The following is a 22644-nucleotide window of genomic DNA, read 5'->3' as shown; positions in this document are numbered from 1 at the left end:
TTTTCTGCCCCATGAGCTCCTCACACTTGTTGTTGGAGGTGAGGATGGAGGAGACGGGGGTGAGGAAGAGCCCTTCAAAAGGAACTAACTTGTGTCTGAGAGATTAAAAACACTTGATACACGCTGAGTTTAACACAAAGCCGATTTATTTGACTTTTATTCAAAATATTACTCCCTATATCTGACCTGGAGTTTATTAACATCAGCAGAAAGAGACCCCAATGAACATGGTTCAGTCCTGGATGTGATTTCACAACAACATCTAATCAGTGTAGTTACTTGTGAACTCGCTGGTGTCTCTGTAAATGGTATTAGCGAGTGAATCCCTTCCCACACCCAGAACAGGTGAATGGCCTCTCCCCAGTGTGAACTCACTGGTGTCTCAGCAGATGAGATAAGCAAGTGAATCCCTTCCCACACCTGGAACAGTTGAACGGCCTCTCCCCAGTGTGAACTCGCTGGTGTGTCAGCAGATTGGATGACTGAGTGAATCCCTTTCCACACTTGGAGCAGATGAACGGCCTCTCCCCAGTGAGAACCCGCTGGTGTGTCAGCAGGCAGGATGACTGAGTGAATCCCTTCCCACACTCAGAGCAGGTGAACGGTCTCTCCCTAGTGTGAACTTGCTGGTGTTCAGCAAGTTGAGATGACCACCTGAACCCAGTCCCACAGTGAGAGCACCTGAATGGTCTCTCGTCAGTGTGAATGCGTTGATGACACATCAGCGCCCCAGAGCTTTTATAGCATTTCCCGCAGTCTGGACATTGAAAGGGCCTCTCATCAGTGTGAACTCGCTGGTGTCTCAGCAGGCTGGATGAGGTAATGAATCCCTTCCCACACTCAGAGCAGGTGAATGGCCTCTCCCCTGAGTGAGTTCGCTGGTGTCCTGTGAGATGAGATGAACATCTGAATCCAGTCCCACAGTGAGAGCACCTGAACGGTCTCTCGTTAGTGTGAACATGCTGATGACGCATCAGTTCCTCAGACCCTCTCCAGCACTTCCTACAGTCTGAACATTTAAAAGGCCTCTTATCAGTGTGAAATCGCTGGTGGGTCTTCAGGCTGGATGACTGACTGAATCCTTTCCCACACTGGGAGCAGATGAATGGTCTCTCCCCAGTGTGAGTGCGGCGATGAGTTTCCAGCTTAGACGGGTATCTGAATCTCTTCCCATAATCCCCACATTTCCACGGTATCTCCCTATTGTGAACGGTGCCTTTTCCTTCCATGTTCAAAATCCGATGATATTTAGGTTTCAATAGATCCTGATGTGATGTTTGGTTTCAGTTTCCTGACTGCAAATCCTCCCCTTCTAATCCCCTGTGAAATTGATTTAAAACAGAAAAAAGGGAGTGAGAGAGAACCCACAAAAACACAAAGGCAGGTTGTGAAATTGAGCTGAATGAATCTGGTAATTTGTGGAGCCGGCACGAGGAAAAAGTGACCATGAAAACTGCTGGATTGTCATAAAAACCTAACTGGTTCACTCATGTCCTTCAGGGAAGGGAACCTGCCACTTGGTCTGGGCCTACACAAGACTCTGGACTCCATTGGAGCAAATAGAGAGAGAGGTGGGAGAGGCACGGATAAAGCAGAGGGATAAACTCTAAATCTCCATCTCTAGAAGGACCAGGGTAACAGGTGTAGGCGAACACCATCACCTCCAAGTTCCCCTCCAACTCACACACCGTCCTGACTTGTCTGACATCCAGCACTGGATTAACAGAAATTTCCTCCATTTAAATATTGAGAAGACGAAAGCCATAGGCTTTGGTCCCCGCTACAAATTCCACTCCATAGCCACTGGCTCCAAACCTCTACCTTGCTGGGAGTTGGAGCGGAGCGGATCTGTGGGAAATACTCGGGAGATGAGAAATGCCGATAAATATAGACCGGGGACTCGAGTGAGGCCTACCTTGCTGGGAGTCAGAGCTTAGCGGACCTGCATGAGACAGTAGGGAGCTGAGCAACACCTACAAATACAGACCGGATTTGAGTGAGGAGCGCCTATAAATACAGACCGGGGATTTGAGTGAGGAACGCCTATAAATACAGACGGGGTATTTGAGTGAGGAACGCCTATAAATACAGACGGGGTATTTGAGTGAGGAAAGCCTATAAATACAGAGTGAGGATTTGATTGATGAACGTCTATAAATACAGACGGGGTATTTGAGTGAGGAACGCCTATAAATACAGACTGAGGATTTGAGTGAGGAACGCCTATAAATACAGACGGGATATTTGATTGAGGAACGTCTATAAATACAGACTGGGGATTTGAGTGAGGCACACCTATAAATACAGACTGGGGATTTGAGTGAGGAGCGTCGAAAATACAGACTAGGGATTTGAGTTAGGAGCGTCTATAAATACAGACCGGGGATTTGAGTGAGGAATGTGTATAAATACAGAGTGAGGATTTGAGTAAGGAACATCTATAAATACAGAGTGGGGATTTGAGTGAGGGGTTGCATTGTTAATCAAAGAGGGCATTGGTGTAATAGTTAGAGATGACCTTGGATCAGGAGATCAGGATGTAGAATCAGTTTGGGTGCAGATGAGGAATAGTAGGGGAAAAATAGTCATTAATGGGAGTGGTTGATGGGCCCCTCACAGCAGCCATAGTGTAGGACAAAGTATTCAAGAGAAAATATTGTGTGCTTGTGATAATCGGACGGCAATAATCATGGGTGATTTTAATCTACACATTAACTGGAAAAATCAGATTGGCAGTAATAGCCTGAATGAGGAGTTCTTAAAATGCTTTTGAGATAGTTTCTTAGAGCAGCATGTTCAGGAGCCAATCAGAGAGCAGGTTATATTTGACTTGGTATTGTGTAATGTAACAGGATTAATTAATGACCTCAGAGTAAGGGCACTGCTAGGTAGCAGCGAGCACAATATGGTTGAATTTTACATCCAGTTTGAAAAGGAGGAAAGTGGGTCAAAGACTAGTATCTTAAACTTAAATAAGGGCAACTATGTGGGGATGAAAGCTGAGCTAGCCAAAGTGAAATGGGAAACTAGCCTAGTGGATAGATGAATAGAGAAGCAGTGGCAGACATTTAAGGGAATATTTCAGAGTATTCAGAATTAGTACATTCCTACCATAAAGAAAAATTATAAGGGGAGGACCCATCAGCTGTGGCTAACTAAAGAAGTTAAAGAAAGCATCAAGCTTAAGGAAAAAGCAGACAACTCTGCAAAGATGAGCAGCAGGACAGATGATTGGACAGAATATAAAGAACAGTCGAAAATGGCTAAAAGGTTAATCAGGAGAAAGAAATTAGAGTGTGAGAGGAAGTTTGCTAGAAATGTAAAATTGGATAGCAAGAGTTTCTACAGGTGGTTAAAAAGGAAAAGAGTGAGCAAAGTGAGTGTTGGTCCTCTACAGGGTGACAGTGGGGAGTTAATAGTAGATAAGGAAATGGTGGAAGAAATGAATAATATTTTGCTTCTGTGTTCAATATAGAGGATACAAAAAACATTCCAGTAATAGCTGCAAATCAGAAGGTGACAGGAGAAAGGAACATGGCGAAATTGAACTCACTGGGGAAATGGTACTGAGCAAATTGAAGGAGCTGCCGATGTCAAGTCTCTGGGACCCAATGAACTACATCCTAGGGACTTAAAAGAGGTGGATAATGCAGTAGTCGGTGCGCTGGTGTTAATTTTCCAAAATTCGCTCAATTCTGGAAAGGTTCCGTCAGATTGGAAAGTAGCAAATATAACCCCTCTATTCAAGAAGGGAGGGAGGCAGAAAACAAGAAACTATAGGCCAGTTAGCTTGACGTCTGTCGTGGGGAAGTTATCAGAATCATTCATTAAGGAGTTTATAGCTGGGCACTTAGAGCAGACAATTCTCATTTCTATGGAACATTATTTCCTATCTTCTTCTCCCAAAGCTGCAAATCCCTGTCCCACACATTCTCCCTCCTCCCTGTGCTGAAGCCAAACAGAGTTTTGGATAATTCTTCCTGTATCTTTTAAACAAATTTGTCCAACTGAAGATAACAATATGTTTCATCATTCACTTCAGTCATTACTCATGACAAAACATTAATCTGAAACTCCCTGACCGACCACACAGAATAGCAGACGTTCACCTTGTGTCCAAAACTTACTATGTGGAGATTTAATGAGTGATTGTAAAGGTGGTTTCTCCAAACCTCCCAGGATTTCCTTCCTTCCTTCTCTCCCTCTCTAACTAAGTTAAACCTGGGATCAGTCTCATGGTCTATTCTGGTTACTGCTTCTCTTCCTGATGACTAATTAACTCCAATTAAATACTGAGAAGACTGAAGACACTGTTTTCAGTCCCTGCTCCAATCTCCATTCCCTAGATACCATCTCCATCCTTCTCCCTGGGAACAGTCTGAGATTAAACCAGTCTGTTTATAAACTCAGTGTTACATTTGATCTCGAGATCAGATTCTGACCTCATATCTGTGCCATCACTAAAATCGCCTGTTTCCACCTCTGTAACATTACCCGCCCTCACCCTGTCTCAGCGCATCTGCTGCTGAAACCCTCATCACTGCCGTTGTTACCTCCAGACTTGAACGACTATCCCAACACACTCCTGGCTGGTCTCCCACATTCTGCTCTCCGTAAATGTGAAGCCATCCAAAAGTCTACTGTCCATGTCTTCACTCGTAGCAAGTCCTGTTCCTCTGTCACCCTCTGCTTCCTGACCTGCCTTGGATCCCGGTCAAGCAACAGCTTGATTTTAAAATTCTCATCCTTGTTTTCAAATCCCTCCATGGTCTCGCCCCTCCCTTTCTCTGTAATCTCCTCCAGCCCCACAACCCTCCGAGATATCTGCACTGCTCAAATTCTGATAGCTTGTACATTCTCCATTTTAATCACTCCAGCATTAATGACCTTGCCTTATGTTCCCTCGTTCCCAAATTCTGAAATTCTCTCCCTACACATCTCCCTCTGTCTACCACATTTTCCCCCTTTAAGACACTTGAGTATTGCTAAAAAAAGAGACATTCTGTTGAAACCTTTTCTCTTGCACTCATCAGGACAGACGCAAGAACATCAAATTTCAAAGATTATAAGTCGGTCTCATAATGTGGCTCATTTATGCTTGCTAGAAGCTACATTTTTTCACTGTCCACTGCAGACAGAAGGTGCATGTCCAGGGATGGGGCCGTTTGTCCAATAAAACAAAAGCATGGAGGATGATCGCTCTTTGATGCATTCTCCATGGCAATGCCTTGACCAATCAGAGCTGACTGGCCAACCAGTCAACACCGTTTCCTTGTGCAGCATAAGTTGTTATTTGCTGAGAAATTTGTTTTTTTTGCATCTGTCCAGAGGAGTGCAACATGAAATATCAGCAATATGTCTCCCTTTTTCAGCAATACTTAAATTCTGTACTGCTGAGTGACTGTGGGTTTATAATTCTATTGTTGCTGATCTAAAACTCCAGGTGAACACACATTTTATGAACGTCTCCCTCGGGCTGTTGCTCATTGTTCCCGTGAGGATGGCGGCCGCGCATGCGCTCTGTAGAACTTTGACCCATCAAGATGGCCGCGCATGCGCCCATTCTCACATTGCCCCTATAAAGATGGCGGCCGTTAACTCGGGCCTTTCTCCCGCAGCTCCGAGCAAACCCGGGACCGGTGGCTCCTTATTGAGGGTTTGGGGCCGACACCGTGAGTTTATGAAGCTTCCAAATTCACCCGTCAGCCCTATCTCTGTTCACGGGTTTATTTTCAGTTCTGCATCCGCACTCGGTCTTTGTTAAACCCGCATTTTAAATCCGCTCGCTCGAGCTCACCTGCCGTCTGTCTCCACGGACTGCGCATGTTCCGACTCCAAATGATTGGCGGCAGCACAGAACCAAAACGAAGAAGGGGCGGGATTGGATGACCGAGAGGGAGCAGCTGGTCCTCCAGTCAATCGGAGTGAGAGGGGCGGAGCATGCTGGGAGTGGAGCATGCGCAGTGTGGGCTCGGGACCGGGATGAAGGCGGTGGATCTTTTTCCCCCAATAATTGATATAGATTTTTTTTTTCCCACTTATTTCCATTATTTTTAAACGTATTTCCATCCATTGTTTTATCTCTACCTTTTAGCCTATTTCACTTCCTTCCCCCCACCCCACCCCCACTAGGTCTATCTGTACCTTGCTCCTCCTGCTTTCTACCCTTAATTAGCACATTCCTTAGATAATATCACCACCTTCAACACCTCTTTGCTCTTTTGTCTGTGACATCTTTTGCTTATCTCCACCTATCACTGGCCCTCTATCCAGCTCTACTTGTCCCACTCCCCCCTTAAACCAGCTTATATTTCACCTCTCTTCTATTTTTACTTAGTTCTGTTGAAGAGTCATATGGACTCGAGACGTTAACTGTTTCCTCTCAGCAGATGCTGTCAGACCTGCTGAGTTTTTCCAGGTATTTTTGTTTTTGTTGCGGTGGAATTTAAAGTCCAGCGGGTGAGAAAGGGCCGAGTGCAGGAGAGGAATGGAGCCGGAGGGTGGACTGGGAGGGTTCACACACACCGGTGTAGGACTCCAAACCCGGATTAGAAACTCCCGGAGCCCAGTTTATACCGAGTGTTTGGAAACTCCTTTTACAGGGGGTTAGAAGGGGAGGATTTACACACAGCAAACTCAAACCCAGAGAAATGTTTGTCTCTTTGGACTGACTTGCTGAAACACATTGAATTCACACTGGCTAGAGGCTGTTCAGTTGCTCACAGTGTGGTAAGAGGTCTAGGCCATCATCCGAACTGCTGGGACACCAGCACATTCTCACTGACAAGAGACCTTGTGAGAAAAGGTGTGGGGAAATTTGCTAGTGCTGTCGGTGGGCTCTTAAACTAATTTGGCATGGGGGTGGGATACTGAGTGGAGGTATAGTAGGGGGTGATGTACATACAAGAATATAAGAAAAAACAAGTCAGTCTGGAAGGCAAGGTGTACATAGTCAAGTTAAGGCACAAGGCAACATGGCAAGGCTGGATGACATTTCTTTTAATGTAAGGCGTGTTGTGAGTAAGGCAGATGAGTTGCAGATGCTGATTAACACATGGGGATGTGATATAATTGCTATCACAGCGACATGGCTGAGGGAGGGGCAGGATTGGCAGCTCAATATTCCGCGATTTAGAATCTTCAGGTGAGACAGGAGGTTGTAAAAGAGATGGTGGTGTCACAATATTGATCAAGGAGTCAATTACTGTAGTATGGAGGGATGGTATCTTGGAAGGTTCCTTAAATCAGGCCATATAGGTAGAACTTAAAAATAAAAAGGGGGCAATCACATTGTTGGGAGCATACTATAGACCCCCAAACAGTCAGGGAGAGATAGAAGGGCAGATATGTAGGAAAATCTCAGAAGTGTCAAAATAATAGGGTAATAATAGACGGGGATTTCAACTTCCCCAATATTAACTGGGATAAACAAAGTGTGAAAGACTTTGAGGGGGCTGAATTCTTCAAATGTATCCAGGAGAGATTTTTAAGCCAGCACATAGAAAGTCCGACAAGAGAGGTGCTGGACCTTCTTTTACAGAACAAAGCTGGGCAAGTTGTAGAAGTGTCAGTGGGGGAGCAGTTCTGTGATAATGACCATAACTCAGTAAGATTTAAGTAGTTATGGAAAAGGACGAAGATGGATCGAAAATAAGGGTTTTGAATTGGGGGAAAGCCAATTTCAACATGATAAGACAGGACCTGGCCAAAGTGGACTGGGAGCAGCTACTTGTAGGAAAATCAACATCAGAGCAGTGGGAGTCATTCAAAAAGGAAATAGTGAGAGTGCAGGGCCAACATTTTCCCACAAAGGTCCAACAAGTCCAGAGAAACCGGGATGTTAAGGAATTGACAGGATTAGATAAGGGGGGGTAAAAGGGAAGTTTATGGTCCATACCGAGGGCTCAAAACAGCAGGAGCCCTTGATGGGTAGAGAAAGTGCAGGGGGTTACTTAAAAAAGAAATTAGGAAGGTGAAGAGGGGCCATGAAAAAGACAGCTGGGTGAAATAAGTTAAAATCCAAAGGCATATTATAAGTATATTCAGGGCAAGAGGATCAGCAGGGAAAGATTAGGGGCCATCAGGGAGCAAAATGGCAATCTGTGTGAGGAGCTGGAAGATGTAGATGAGGTTTTAAATGCGTGCTTTGCATCTGTATTAACTATACAGAAGGACGATGTAGATATCAGGGAGGGGGATTGTGATACACTTGAACAAATGAGTATTGAGTGGGAGGAGGTATTAGCGGTTTTATTGGGCCTTAAAAGTGTATTAATCCCCAGGCCCAGATGAGATGTATCCCAGGTGCTGTGGGAGGCAAGGGAGGAGATTGCATGGGCCCTGACATTAATTTTCAAATCCTCTCTGGCCACAGGAGGGGTGCCAGAGGACTGGAGGACAGCTAATGTGGTACCATTATTAAAGAAGAATGGTAGGGATAAACCAGGGAGCTAATAGGCCAGTGATTCTAACATCAGTGGTAGGGAAACATTCTGAGGGACAGAATTAATCCCCACGTGGAGAGGCAAGAATTAATCAAGGATAGTCAGCAAGGCTTTGTCAGTGAGAGCTCATGTCTAACAAATTTGATTGAATTTTTCGAGGAGGTGACGAGGTGTGTCGATGAGGGTAGTTCAATTGATGTAGTCCACATGGAATTCTCTAAGGCTTTTGACAAGGTCTGGCATGGGAGACAGGTCCAGAAGGTAAGAGCCCATGTGATCCAGGGCAATTTGGCAAATTGGATCCAGAATTAGCTCAGTGTCAGGAGGCAGAGGGTGATGGTCAAAGGTTGTTTTTGTGACTGGAAGCCTGTGTCCAGTGGCGTACTGCAGGGTTTGGTGCTGGGTCCCTTGTTGTTCTTCGTGGACATTAATGATGTAGACATGAATGTAGGAGGTATGATCAGTAAGTTCACAGGTAACACAGAAAAATCACTAGTGTGGTAAATAGCGAGGAGGAAACCCTTAGACAACCGGACGATATAGACGGGCTGGTCAGATGGGCAGAAGTGTAAAATGGAATTTAATCCAAAAAAGTGTGAGGTGATGCATTTTTGGAGGACTAACTAGACAAGGGAGTACATGATGAATGGTAGGACCTGAGGAAGTACAGACCCTTGGTGTGCATGTCCATAGATCCTTGAACATAAGAACTAGGAGCAGGAGTGGGCAATTCAGCCCCTCGAACCTGCCCCACCATTCATTAAGATCATGGCTGATCTCATTTTGGCCTCAACTCCAATTTCCCTCCCTCTCCCCATAACCTTTCAACCCATTACTAATTAAGTTCGTGTGGTCAAGGTGCTCGCACAATGCTGTGAGGTAAGGAGCTACAGGTTATTCACCCAGCGATGAGGAAGGGACATTAATATATCTCCAACTCAACAACAACAATTTGTGTTTACATCGCACATTTATTGTTATATAGTTTACCAAGACATTTCACAGAAATGTTAGAAACCATGGAGATACTCAGGCAGGTGACCAATAATTTGGTCAAAGTGGTCGGTCTGAAGGAATATCTTAAAGGATGCAAATGAGGTAGAGAAGCAGAGAGGTTTAGGGAGGGAATTCTAGAGTCTTGGAAACTGACAGAATGGCAACCAGTGATGGAATTATTAAAATCAGTAATTCTCGAATTCAAGAAGAGCAGATATCTCGGGAGGATTGTGAGGCTGGAGGAGGTTACAGAGATAGGAATGATCACAACAATGGAGGAAAACAAGGATGAGAATGTGAAAATTTAGGTGCTGCTTTAATGAGTACCTTCAAATCATTTGTGTAGTTTGTGAATGGCTGTGGGCCAAGTACTGATCCTTGCAGGATCCCACAAATAACAGCCTGTCATCCTGATAATGAGACATTTATTCCGACTCTGTTTTCTGTCTGTTCACCAATTCTCAATCTATAACAGGATATTACCCCAATCCCATGTACTTGAATTATGTTTATTGACATCCTGTGCTTTGTTTAGTAACCTTCTCTCTGTCTCTCCCACTCCTCTCTCTCTTACTCTCTCTGTCACATTGAATTCTCCAGCCAGCGAGTTGTGGATGCTCCATCTTTGAATATATTTCAGGCTGAGGTGGAGAGATTTTTGGGGTCTCGGGGAGTCGAGGGATATGGGGAGTGGGCAGGAAAGTGGAGTTGAAGCCCGAGGTCAGCCACAATCGTATTGAATGGTGGAGCAGGCTCGATGGGGTGTTAGGTCTTCTCTTGTTCCTATTTCGTATGTTCTTATAGAGGCCAGAGTCTAGTGTCGGCCCAGACCGGGTGGCAGGTTCCCTCCCCTGATGGTCATTAATGAACCAGTTGGGTTTTTATGACAATCCAGCAGTTTTCGTGGTCACTTTTTCCCAGTGCCGGCCCCAAAAATTCCCAGATTCATTCAGCTCAATTTCACAACCTGCCTTTGTCTTTTTGTGGGTTCTCTCTCACTCCCCTTTTTCTGTTTTAAATCAATTCCACAGGGTATTAGAAGGGGAGGATTTGCAGTCGGGAAACTGAAACCAAACATCACATCAGGATCTGATGGAGTCGCCTAATTTATCTTAAATTGAGTATCTTCAGATTTTGAACATGGAAGGAAAAAGCACCGTTCACCGTGGGGAGACACCGTACACGTGTTCTGTGTGTGGACGAGGCTTCAGCCAATCATATGACCTGACGGAGCATAAATGCAGTCACAATGGAGAGAAACCATGGAAATGTGGGGACTGTGGGAAGAGATTCAAATCCCCATCGGAACTGGGAACGCATTGGTGCACTCACACTGGGGAGAGACCATTCACTTGCTCTGAGCGTGGGAAGGGATTCACTCAATTAGCCAACCTCATGAGACACCAGCGAGTTAACACAGATGAGAGACCTTTTAAATGCCCACAGTGTGAGAACTGCTTCAAAAGTTCTGTGGAACTAAAGTCCCATCAACATGTTCACGCTGATGAGAGACCGTTCAGGTGCTCTCACTGTGGGACTGGGTTCAGACGATCATCTCAACTCATCACGCACCAGAGAGTTCACACTGGAGAGAGGCCATTTACCTGCTCCGAATGTGGGAAGGGATTCACTCAGTCATCCAACCTGCTGCTGCACCAGAGAGTTCACACTGGAGAGAGGCCATTTACCTGCTTCGAATGTGGGAAGGGATTCACTCAGTCGTCCAACCTGCTGCTGCACCAGAGAGTTCACACTGGAGAGAGGCCATTTACCTGCTCCGAATGTGGGAAGGGATTCACTCAGTCATCCAACCTGCTGCTGCACCAGAGAGTTCACACTGGAGAGAGGCCATTTACCTGCCCCGAATGTGGGAAGGGATTCAGTCAGTCATCCAGCCTGCGGAGACACCAGAGAGTTCACACTGGAGAGAGGCCATTTACCTGCTCCGAATGTGGGAAGGGATTCAGTCAGTCATCCCACCGGCTAAGACACCAGAGAATTCACAAGTAACTGTCGTGATGGGATTTTGCTCTTAATAACATTCAGGACTGAAGTATGTTGATTATAGTGTGTTTCTGTAGACACTAATAAACTCCAGCCCACTTAGATAAAAGTCAAATAAATCAGCATTGTGTTAAACACAATGCGTTGAACCTTTTTACTATTTTTAACACGTTCGTTCCTTTTTGATAATAAACTCCAGCCCAGTTACATATTATGTATAAAATTGGAATAAATTAGCTTTGCGATGAACAGTTGAGTATTTTTTATATTTCTAGCACAAGTTAGTTCCTTTTTAAAGGCCTCTCCCTCTCCCCTGTCTCCTCCATCCTCACCTCCAGCAACAAGTGTGAGGAGCTCATGGAGCTTCTTTGTCACTAAGATTGAGACAATCTGATCAGCTGCCTCTGCTGCTTCCCTCCCTCCCACTAGCCCACCAGGATAAACTATCTCTAAAGATCCCCCTTGTCCGAGCCTGAACTCGTGATTAAATGACAAAGGGGATGATGGTGCAAGGCAGCATTGGGTGATAATGAGACAAGGAAATAAACTAATGGGACAAGTGGAGAAACAACACAGGCCCAGAGGAGGGATAAATGGTAAAAGAAGAACCATTACCAGCACCTACTGTCAGAAAAAATGGGAGCAGTGGTTATGATCTGAAATTGTCAAAATGAATGTTGAGTCCAGAAGGATGTAAAGTGTCCAATGAAAGATGGGCTGCTGTTCCTCGAGCTTCCATTGAGCTTCATTGGAACAGTGCAGGAGGCTGAGGTCAAAGTGGGAGTGGGTGGAGATTAAACTGGTAAATGACCAGAACCTCAGGGTCACACTTGGAGACTGAAAGGTGATGTTCCACAAAGCAGTTACCCAATTGGGATTTAATCTCCTCAATGTAGAGAAAACCGTACTGTGGTCAGTGAATAGACAATATTGAATAGCAATAAGTACCAGTAAATCACTGTGCCCCTTGGAAAGTGTTTGGGGCCCTGGAATGTGGGAAGGGAGGAGGTGGACGGGTGCTGCTGCATCTGCTGTGCTTGAATGGAAATGTTTCACACTGATGTTCATAAGAACACAAGAAATAGGAGCAGGGTTGGACTAAAAGGCCCCTTGAGCCTGCTCCACCATTAAATGTTCTTCCAGCTCATCTCCACTTTCCCATCCTATCACCATATCCCTTAGTGCCCAAATATTTATGGATTTCCATCTTGAACATATCAAGATAGAGAACAACAGACTCAGTGCAACTATTAATCTGGGAAATGAACAAACAAGGTCCATGTGAATTACAAATTCACCTCTTCACTGCTTGGTAATCATGTTAAATGAGCTTTACACTGGCCCCATGCTGAAATGTAGTCATTCTCTGAGAGGTATTCTTAATGGTATAATTAGCAAATTTAGAATGAAAAATACCCTCTGCTTCACTGTAAGGCTGAGAGACAACTTTGTAATTGATTCATAATGTCACAGACTGGCTCATTAGATCTGCTCATTTCATCTAATCTTATTTTCAGCTAATGGGAGAATGGCTGAAACAGGGGATGGTGAATAACAGCTCGAAACCACAGTCCCCTCTCCCACTGCCATAATGATCCTTACAACATACAGGAATTTGGGACAATGTGACTTTGATGCTCAGATTAGCTCTGCCTCCATATTACAGGAAGGAGCGAAGCACTGGGGATGGTGCAAAAAAGATTTACTGGAATGATGCCAGAATTGGAAAATATGTCAAATTCACAAAGATTTAACAGATTGAAAAGTTTTCCTCTGGAAAAGAAAATGAGGGATGACTTGACTAAGGCCTTTAAGATAATGAAAGGGGTTGACAGGGTAGACAAGTGGAAGAGTTTTCCACTTGTAGATGGTTGAGAATAAATATATGTTAGTCATCAATAAATCTAATGCACAATTCATATGCAACTTCTTCAATCAGAGATAAAAGCAGAAAATCATGGAAATACTCAGCACATCCAGGAGAATCTGTGAATTGAGAAATAGAGTTAAGTTTTCAAGTTTGCTCACTGATGCAGTGCAGTTCTGATGGAAAGTCACAGCCCTGAAATTTAAATACATCTTTCACTCTTCACAGACACTGCCAGATCTACTGAAAATTCCAATATTTTGTTTTTTTTAATTTCAGATTTACAGCACCACCTTTCTCTAACTGTGGTTGAGAATATAGAGCACATTCTTAGAAGGGTTTGAGATCCCAGTGTGAGCTGAAACTCATGTTGCAAAATCACACCATGAAATCACACCAGCTGAATGTGGAAATGGATTCACCTCGTTATTCCATTTTCTGACACAGCAGCACAGTCATACCAGTGGGAGACCATTCAGATACTTCATGTGTGCAACTCTTTGCTCACTGCCCACCTGCTCACACTCCAGTTTTAGAAGGTCAAAGGATTAGATCCACAATTGCTACATTCCAACTGACAAGACAGAGTTTCAGTAGTCAGAATATGGGAAGAAAAATCACTTGTCTGCGCCGCTGCTGAGACTCCAGTGGGTTCAGATCTAACTGTCAGGGTTTGTTCTGTTGTTAATTACACCCAGGACAGAACTATGGTGGAGGGGCCGTGCACTATGGTTGCCATATCAATATTAATAATTTTATATATTGGCCCTATGGCGCCAATCATCATCGGATCATAAAACATAATTATCTTATCAGAAAAGGCCTTTCAATGGCGGTACGTTGACCCAGGATTCAGTGGGGGGCAGAATGTGCTCTATCCTCACGACTGGCGGTCTTCGCGCAGGCGCAGTAGCTGGCTGTGACTGGTACATGCGCATTGCGATCTCTGACTGGAGCATGCGCAGTACCATCTGTACCTGGAGCTGGTGGAAGACGCTGAGAAATGGCGAACACAGGCGAGTAAAAGGAGCCGGTGAGTGGGGGAGGGATGGAGGCGGCGGAGTGGGCGGGGAGGCTTCATGAAGACCCTGTGAAGGTCTGAAATCTTCAATAAGAAGCTACCGGTCCTGCGATTACACCGCATGGAGAGGGGACAACTCTGACCCGCGTCTCCTCTCGGAGACAGGCCCGAGTTAACAACCGCCATCTTCACAGGGGCAATGTGCAGCAGGGCGCATGCGCGGTCATCCTGGTCCAGGTAGCAGGAGGAGAGGATGTTGTGCAGTTCTTTCCTGGACTGACAGGGATGGATTTTGGAAACTCCTTTTACAGGGGTTTAGAAGGGGAGGATTTACACACAGCAAACTTAAACCAAGAGAAATGTTTGTCTCTTCTCAATTTCTATCTTGGACTGACGGTTAGTGTTTTTGTAAATTTCTGATACTGGATCTTAGAAGTGGAGGGTTGACAGATGGGAAACTCAAATCAAACATCAGTTCAGATCTGGCAGAGTCACTCGATTCGTGAGGACCTGAATATCATCGGCCTTTAAATCTGGAAGGTAAACAGTTGGCCTGTCTGTCTGTGGGCAAAGGTTACTTGTAGGAGAAAGAATAATTAACTGGGGAAAGCCAACTTCAATAGGGTGAGAATGGATCTGACCCAGTAAAGTGGAATCAAAGGTTGGCAGGAGAAACTGTAATTGAGGAATGGGCTGCCTTAAAGAGGAAATAGATCAGACATAGTAATGACATATTCTTATAAATGAGGAAGGTGTGGCTAACATATCCACAGCTTACTAAATAAGAGAAGAGATTAAGATGAAGATGAATAAGTCTGCTAACAGAGATATCAGGTGGCTAATACAACTGAGAGACAGGATAAAGAAAGAATATTCAGAGAGAAATTGGAAAAAGAAAGTAAGAGAAGCAAAGAGAGAGTATGAGGAGAGACTGGCAGCTAACATGGAAGGAAATCAAAACGCTTTCTCCGTCTTATACCTAGTAACAGGCCGGTAAAAGGAGACAGGGGCTGATTAGGGATTAAAAAAAGGTGATTTACCCATTGGGACAGGGGGTATGGATGAGGTATAAATGAATATTTGGCATCTGTCTTTACCAAAGAAGATGATGCTGCACAGGTCATGGTTAAAGAGGAGGTAGTTCAAACACTTGTGGTGTTTAATATTGATAAGGAGAAGGTATTATATAGGCTGTCTGATAAAGTTGACAAGGCACCAGGATTGGATGAGATGTATCCAAGGATACTGAGGGAATTCAGAATGGAAATTGTGGAGGCACTGACCACATTATTCCAATCTCCTTCAGACCCATGAGTGGTGACAGAGGACAGGAGAATTGCAAATCATACACCTTTGTTCAAAAAGGGTGTAATGATAAGCCCAGCAACTTCCAGACCAGTCAGTTTAACCTTGCGAGTGATAATTCTGGACAAAATTAATAGTCACTTAAGCAAATGTGGGCTAATTCAGGGAAGCCAGCACAAGTTTGTTAAGGGAAAATCATGTTAAACTAACTTGCTTAAGGTTTTTCAAGAGTTAACAGTGTGGTTGATGAGGGTAATGCTGTTAATGTGGTGTACATGGTCTTCCAAGTGGCATTCGATAAAGTGCCACATAACAGACTTGTGAGCAAAGTTATAGCTCATAGAACAAAATGGGCAGCAGCAACATGGGTACAAAATTAACTGAGTGACAGGAAACAGAGAGTAATGATTTTTCAGAATGGAGGAAGGTTGAAAGTGGATTTCCCCAGGAGTCAGTGTTAGGACTCCTGCTCCTATGACCTAGACCTTAGTGTTCAGGCACAATTTTGAAATGTATGGACACAGACTGTGTAGAAGGTCCTTTCTCTGGTGGACCTTAGTGACCCAGTTGAGTTTTTGTGACAATCCAGCATCTTTCATGGTCACTTTTTCCTCGTGCCGGCCCCACAAATTCCCAGATTCATTCAGCTCAGTTTCACAACCTGCCTATGTGGCTTCTCTCTCACTCCCTCTTTCTGTTTTAAATCAATTCCACAGGATATTAGAAGGAGAGGATTTGCAGTCAGGAAACTGAAACCAAACATCACATCAGGATGTGGTGGAGTTGCACAGTTTATCTTAACCTGAATGTCATCGGATTTTGAACATGGAAGGAAAAAGCACCGTTCACAGTGGGGAGAAACTGTACGTGTTCTGTGTGTGGACGAGGCTTCAGCCAATCATCTAATCTTGGCAGGACATAAATGCAGTCCCAACAGGGAGAAACCGTGGAAATGTGGGGACTGTGGGAAGGGATTCAATTGCATGGAAAGACATCAGTGCAGTCAAACAGCAGAGAGACCGTTCATCTGCTCCGACTGTGGGAAGGGATTCACTCGTTCATCCTACCTACTGAAACACCAGCGAGTTCACACTGACGAGAGACCTTTTAAATGCTTGGACTGTGGGAAGTGCTACAAAAGTTTCTGGGAACTGATGTCCCATCAACGTGTTCACACTGACGAGAAACTGTTCAGCTGCTCTCACTGCGGGACTGGGTTCAGGCAATCATCTCATCTGACTGTGCACCAACGAATTCACACTGGGGAGAAGCCATTTATCTGTTCCAAGTGTGGGAAGGGATTCACTCAGTCATCCAACCTGCTGAGACACCAGCATGGTCACACTGGAGAGAGGCTTTTCACCTGTTCAGAATGTGGGAAGGGATTCACTGATTCATCCCGTCTGTTGACTCACCAGCGAGTTCACAGTGAGGAGAGACCTTTTCAATGTCCAGACTGCGGGAAGTGCTATAAAAATTCCGGGAACCTGGTGTCCCATCAACGTGTTCACACTGACGAGAGACCGTTCAGGTGCTCTCACTGTGGGACTGGGTTCAGGCGACCAACTAATCTTATTTCACAACAGTGAGTTCACACTGGGGAGAGGCCTTTCACCTGCTCCATGTGTGGGAAGGGATTTACTCAATCATCCAACCCTCTGAGACACCAGCAAGTTCACACTGGGGAGAGACCGTTCACCTGCTTTGAGTGTGGGAAAGGATTCACTCAGTCATCCAACCTGCTGAGACACCAGCGAGTTCACGAGTAACTACAGTGATTGAGTTTTGCAACTGAACCATGTTTCGCTGGGGTCTGTTTCTGCTGATGTTCGTAAACTCCAGCCCAGTTATAGGTGTTAGTGTTCTGGATAAAAATAAAATCATTAAGCTTTCTATTAAATAGATGATGTTGAATCTTTTTATTATCCCTAAGACATTAGTTCCTTTCGAAGGGCTCTCCCTCTCCCCTATCTCCTCCATCCTCACCTCCAGCAACAAGTGTGAGGAGCTCATGGAGCTTCTTTGTCACTAAGATTGAGACAATCCAATCAGTTGCCTCTGTTGCTTTCTTCCCTTCCACTAGCCCACCGGGACAAACTTTCTCTAAAGATCCCCCATGTCCGAGCTCTGAACCCACATCTTTCTCCAGTTTCTCTCCCATCTCCCCTTCCTGCCCTCTCAGAGCTCACTTTGTCCATGAGACCCACCTCCTGCTCCATCGACCCTATTCCCGCTAAACCGCTGATCACCCATTTTCCCCATGTTAACTGATATTAACGGTTCTCTCTCTCCTGGTACTGCCCATCTCTCCTTCAAATCTGCCATCATCACCTGTCCTCAATAAAACCAACACTTGACCCCACTATTCTATTAAACCCCCGCTCCAGCTCCAACCTCTTTTCGCTCTCCAAAGTCCTGATCACCTCCCAAATCCATGTCCACATTTCCCAGAACTCCATGTTTAAATCCCTCCAATAAGATCTCTGTCCCTGTCACGGTATCGAAATAGCTCTTCCCAAAGTCACCAATGACACCCGATGTGAATGTGACAAAGGAAAACTCCCTCATTGTCCTTCTCGGCCTGTCCACAGCCTCTAACAACGTGGACCAAACCGTCCTCCTCCAACGCCTCTGCACTGGTGGCCAGCTGGGTGGGACATGATGAAACAATGTACAAACAATTCAAGGGCTGACTGACTTCAAGAAATAACCGGACAGACAGGGAATGTCACCGTTACAACAAGGAGAGTCCGTGGTTTCAGTGAATGAACCGACAGAAGGGTGTTGTGGAGAATCTAAAACACTCGACATGAGTCAGCTGTGTGATGGAAAAGCAACATTAACGACAAATATGGGGATACAGGAGAGCTCCAAAGACATCTCATCGATAGAAGTTTCTCCCGTACGTTTGGAGTATTTTGTAGACATTACAGCATTGATCATGATTACAGAATGAACCGTGTGCCCTTGTTTATAATTTCGATCCTGTACGTTCATGCCTATGTAGAAATGGTCTGCACCCATAGCTGGTTCCTCTGTTATTCCCCTCCCACCCCACACCACAAGTGCATTTCCTCTGACCTCCTCGACTTTCTAGCTCCTTCTCACTGTCTCCCCTTCCATCAAAAATCAGCAAATTGTTAAAAAAAATCAATGTAAAAATAATGTCTAACCTTGTAATCCCGACATTAGCAAGAAGTCTCCTTATGTCCCCGTTGGACATCTGTCCATTCGACCATACCCTAATCCTTCTGTTAGTCCTAAATTAATTACATTAGCCAGACTAAGCAGAATTATTAACTTGAAGCATATATGTGTTAATGGCACATTCCCTTTCAAGGTTTAGGACAGGTTAGGAAGAAGGTTCATATTGTCATCATTCAGAACAACCCAGATTACAAAGGAACAACTGATCTCAAAGACGTGTGGTACATGTAGTACATGTGGAGCAGGTGTGCTGACTCAGGTTTAAAGGGGTGAAATGACATCACATTAAAATCTGGAACTCAGATGGGGATATGGATTTGTGTTTGGTGGGAAGATCTGGATCAGTGTATTACTCCAGGGGGCCTAATGATCAGAGGGACAGTATTTCAGAACTGATTCCTGTGATAGCAGCAATCCAATTGCTCTCTGTGAAAAAGACCGATGGAAATATTTAAAGTGGAAACCCATTGGCGCGTTGGAGGATGATGTCCACAAGGAATTTGTGAACTATCTGAGGATAATGGTGAGGGGAAAGGAATGGATCTGGAAAGCAGCAGACACTTCATGTTGCTCCGGGAGAAGTGGGGCCTGGTTGTGTAGATGTCAGGTTTTACACAGCACACGGTCAGCCTGTGGTTTCACCCTGGATGAAGGATCTCCGAATAATACCATTCACATCACTGGATGGGATTCTCAGGAGCCTTGTTGTCTGCTTGGAGAGGAAGGTTTGTGTTATAGCTAATGAGAAGCAGCACAGACAACCACACACAGAGACTCATGCACACATTCTCTGTCTGTCTCACAGACTCAGACAACCTCTCCACACCCACACACATTTACACACACTTCCATACTCAGGGACACACCCGCACCCATACAAACAGACACATGAGGACACATCCTGTCCTAGCAGGTGGACAACACAGACCAAAGTAACTAATACTGGGGATAAAGTATCAGTGCCTGTGAAGAACACTGTTTTTGGCACATTCAAGTCAACATCACCCTCCATAGCCTGTGAGCGGTTTTGACCATCCAATCTCACCCCTTTCTCTGAACATTAAATCTACATTGAACAAAATCTGGGACAGAGGCTACAACACAATTAGAACAATGAGCTGTCTATTGCCAGCTTTGGTGATAGTGGGAGGTTGTAAAATTTCAGAACAACATCCTGGATAATTGCAGCCTCTAATTTCCTCTTGGAATGACTTAAAATGTCAATTCCTCTCATGTTGATGGTCTGTTTGATGAGAGAATTCTGAGACAGGTCACATGGAGAAAGAATATAATGTTGTTTTGACTCTGTATCCAACATTCCCCTGAGTTTGTTCATTGCTGCCCCAATGTCCTGAGACATGTTCCTATGTTCAAAAGGAACTAATTTGTATCAGCAATATTAAAAAAGACTCAATACACCATGTGTTTAACACAAATCTGATTCATCTGATTGTTATTCAAGATATAAACCCCTATAACTGGGCTGGAGTTTATTAACATCAGCAGAAACAGACCCCAATCAACATGGTTCAGACCTGCATGTGATTCACAGCAAAATCCAATCACTTGTTAATTGTGAACTCGCTGGTGTCTCAGCAGGTTAGTGACTGAGTGAATCCTTTCCCACACTCGGAGCAGCTGAACGGCCTCTCTCCAGTGTGAACTCGCTGGTGTATAGTGAGTTGAGATGACCACCTGAACCCAGTCCCACAGTGAGAGCACCTGAACGGTCTCTTGTCAGTGTGAACACGTTGATGGGACATCAGTTCACTGGAATTTTAAAGCACTCCTCACAGTCTGGGCATTTAAGACGTCTTTCATCAGTGTGAATTTGTTGATGTGTCTGTAGGTGGGATGACTGAGTAAATCGCTTCCCACACTCGGAGCAGCTGAACAACTTCTCCCCAGTGTGAACTCGCTGGTGTCTCTCAAGGTTGTTTGAATGGGTGAATCTTTTCCCACACTCGGAGCAGCTGAATGGCCTCCCCTCAGTGTGAGTTTGTTCGTGTCTCAGCAGGCTGGATAACTGAGTGAATCCCTTCCCACACTCCGTACAGGTGAATGGCCTCTCCCCAGTGTGAATATGCTGGTGTATGGTGAGTTCTGATAAATATGTGCTTTCTTTACCACCTGATCCACCTGTCCTGCCACCTTCAGGGACCTGTGGACATGGACTCCGAGGTCTCTCACTTCCTCTACCCCTCCCAATATTCTCCTGTTTATTGTGTATTCTCCAGCTTTGTTTGCCCTCCCCAAATGCATTAGCATTAATTTTCTTTCTCTTTTACAGCTGATTTGAAGTTGCAGATTTTGCTCCAATGGTTAAATTGGGATTGATATTCAAAGTTAACTATTTAACTGCAGCAACAACTTCAGCTGGGAGTCAGTGAATTAAGAGGAAAGATCCCAGACAGCGGTTCTTCAAGGTACACTGCAGGCCCGACAGCTCAATCAGCTCCACTCTCAGCTCAGGAGAGCACAACAACTCCACATACTGTCCACAGGGGAGTTCTCCTGGTGCAGTGGGACCAACATTCGTGCTTTAACTAACAGCACCAAAAAAACTAGATTAATCAGTTAGTCTGATTGCTGTTTGTGGAATCTTACTGTGCACAAACTGGCTGTCATGAAACAGAAACAACTTATATAAAACATCCCAAGGTGCTTCAGAGGAGTTTCATAAAGAAAAAACTGACAAGTCTCATAGGGAGATATTAGGGTCAATGGACAAAGCCGTGATTGAAGAAGCAGATTTTAACCAACATCTTTAATCAGGAGAGAGAGGTGGAGGGGTGGAGAAGTTGAGGGAGAGAATTTCAAAGCTTCACACCTAGGCACGGCCATCAGTGGTGGAGTAATTAAAGTCAGGGATGCCAACGAGGCCAGGAGGATGAGTGCTGAAATCTAGGAGGGTTGTAGGACTGGAGATTAGAGAGATAGAGAGGGATGAGGCCATGGAGGGATTTGAAACAAGTATGTAATTTTAAAATGGAGACATTGCTTGACCAGGAGCCAATGTGGGTCAATGAGCACAGGGGTGATGGGTGAATGGGATTTGAGGTGAGAATACACAGGCACAGAGTTTTGGATGATCTCATGATTCCGTGTGGGACGGGGTGAATGAGGGGGGCCGGCCAGAAATGTATTGGAATCATCCAGTCTAACACGGACATGGATGAGAGTTTGAGCAGCAGATGAGCTGGGGGTGGGATGGAGACAGGTGACGTTATGGAGATTGAAATATCTGGTATTAGTGATGGTGTGGATATGTGGTTAGAAACTCATCTTGGAGTCAAATATGAGACCAAGATTGTGAACAGTGTGGTTCAGCCTCAGTCAGTTCCCGGAGAGAGGGATGGACTCGGTAGTTAGGGAACGGAATTTGTACTGGTGACTGAAGACAATAGCTTTGGTCTTCTCAATTTTTAATTGGAGGAAATTTCTGCTCATCCAGTACTGGATGTGGGATAAGCAGTTTGATCATTTAGTAACAGTGGAGGAATGGAGAGGGATAGTGGTGAGGTAAAGCTGGGTGTTGTCAGTGTACATGTGAAAACTAACACGGTGCTTTTGGATGATGTCACTGAGTGGCAGCATGTAGATGAGAAATAGGAGGGGCCAAGGATAGATCCTTGGAGGACACCAAATACAAGGACTTTGGAGAGGAAAGGGAGGTTGGAGCTGGGGCAGTAGTTTGTGAAGACATTGGGGGATCAGAGGTTGTTTTTTTTAGGATGGGTGATGACGGTGCATTGAAAGGTGAAGAGGAACAGTCCCAGGAGAGAGAGAGAACCATTAAC

At 44.8% G+C, this 22644-nt stretch overlaps 1 protein-coding gene across 1 annotated transcript in view; it reads left to right on the top strand.

The window, feature by feature from the left end:
- LOC144698037 (uncharacterized) overlaps positions 1-22644 on the top strand; it is a 211089-nt gene that overhangs the window by 124591 nt on the left and 63854 nt on the right. Inside the window, 2 exon segments of the mRNA XM_078569974.1 lie at positions 10995-11410; positions 16860-17149. Coding sequence (XP_078426100.1) covers positions 10995-11410; positions 16860-17149 — 706 coding nt within the window.

The sequence above is a fragment of the Cetorhinus maximus genome, chromosome 23 (assembly GCF_964194155.1).
Source record: "Cetorhinus maximus chromosome 23, sCetMax3.hap1.1, whole genome shotgun sequence".
Lineage (NCBI taxonomy): Eukaryota > Metazoa > Chordata > Chondrichthyes > Lamniformes > Cetorhinidae > Cetorhinus > Cetorhinus maximus.
Note: the sequence above shows the minus strand (reverse complement) of the source record. Positions and strands in the feature narration are given on the sequence as shown.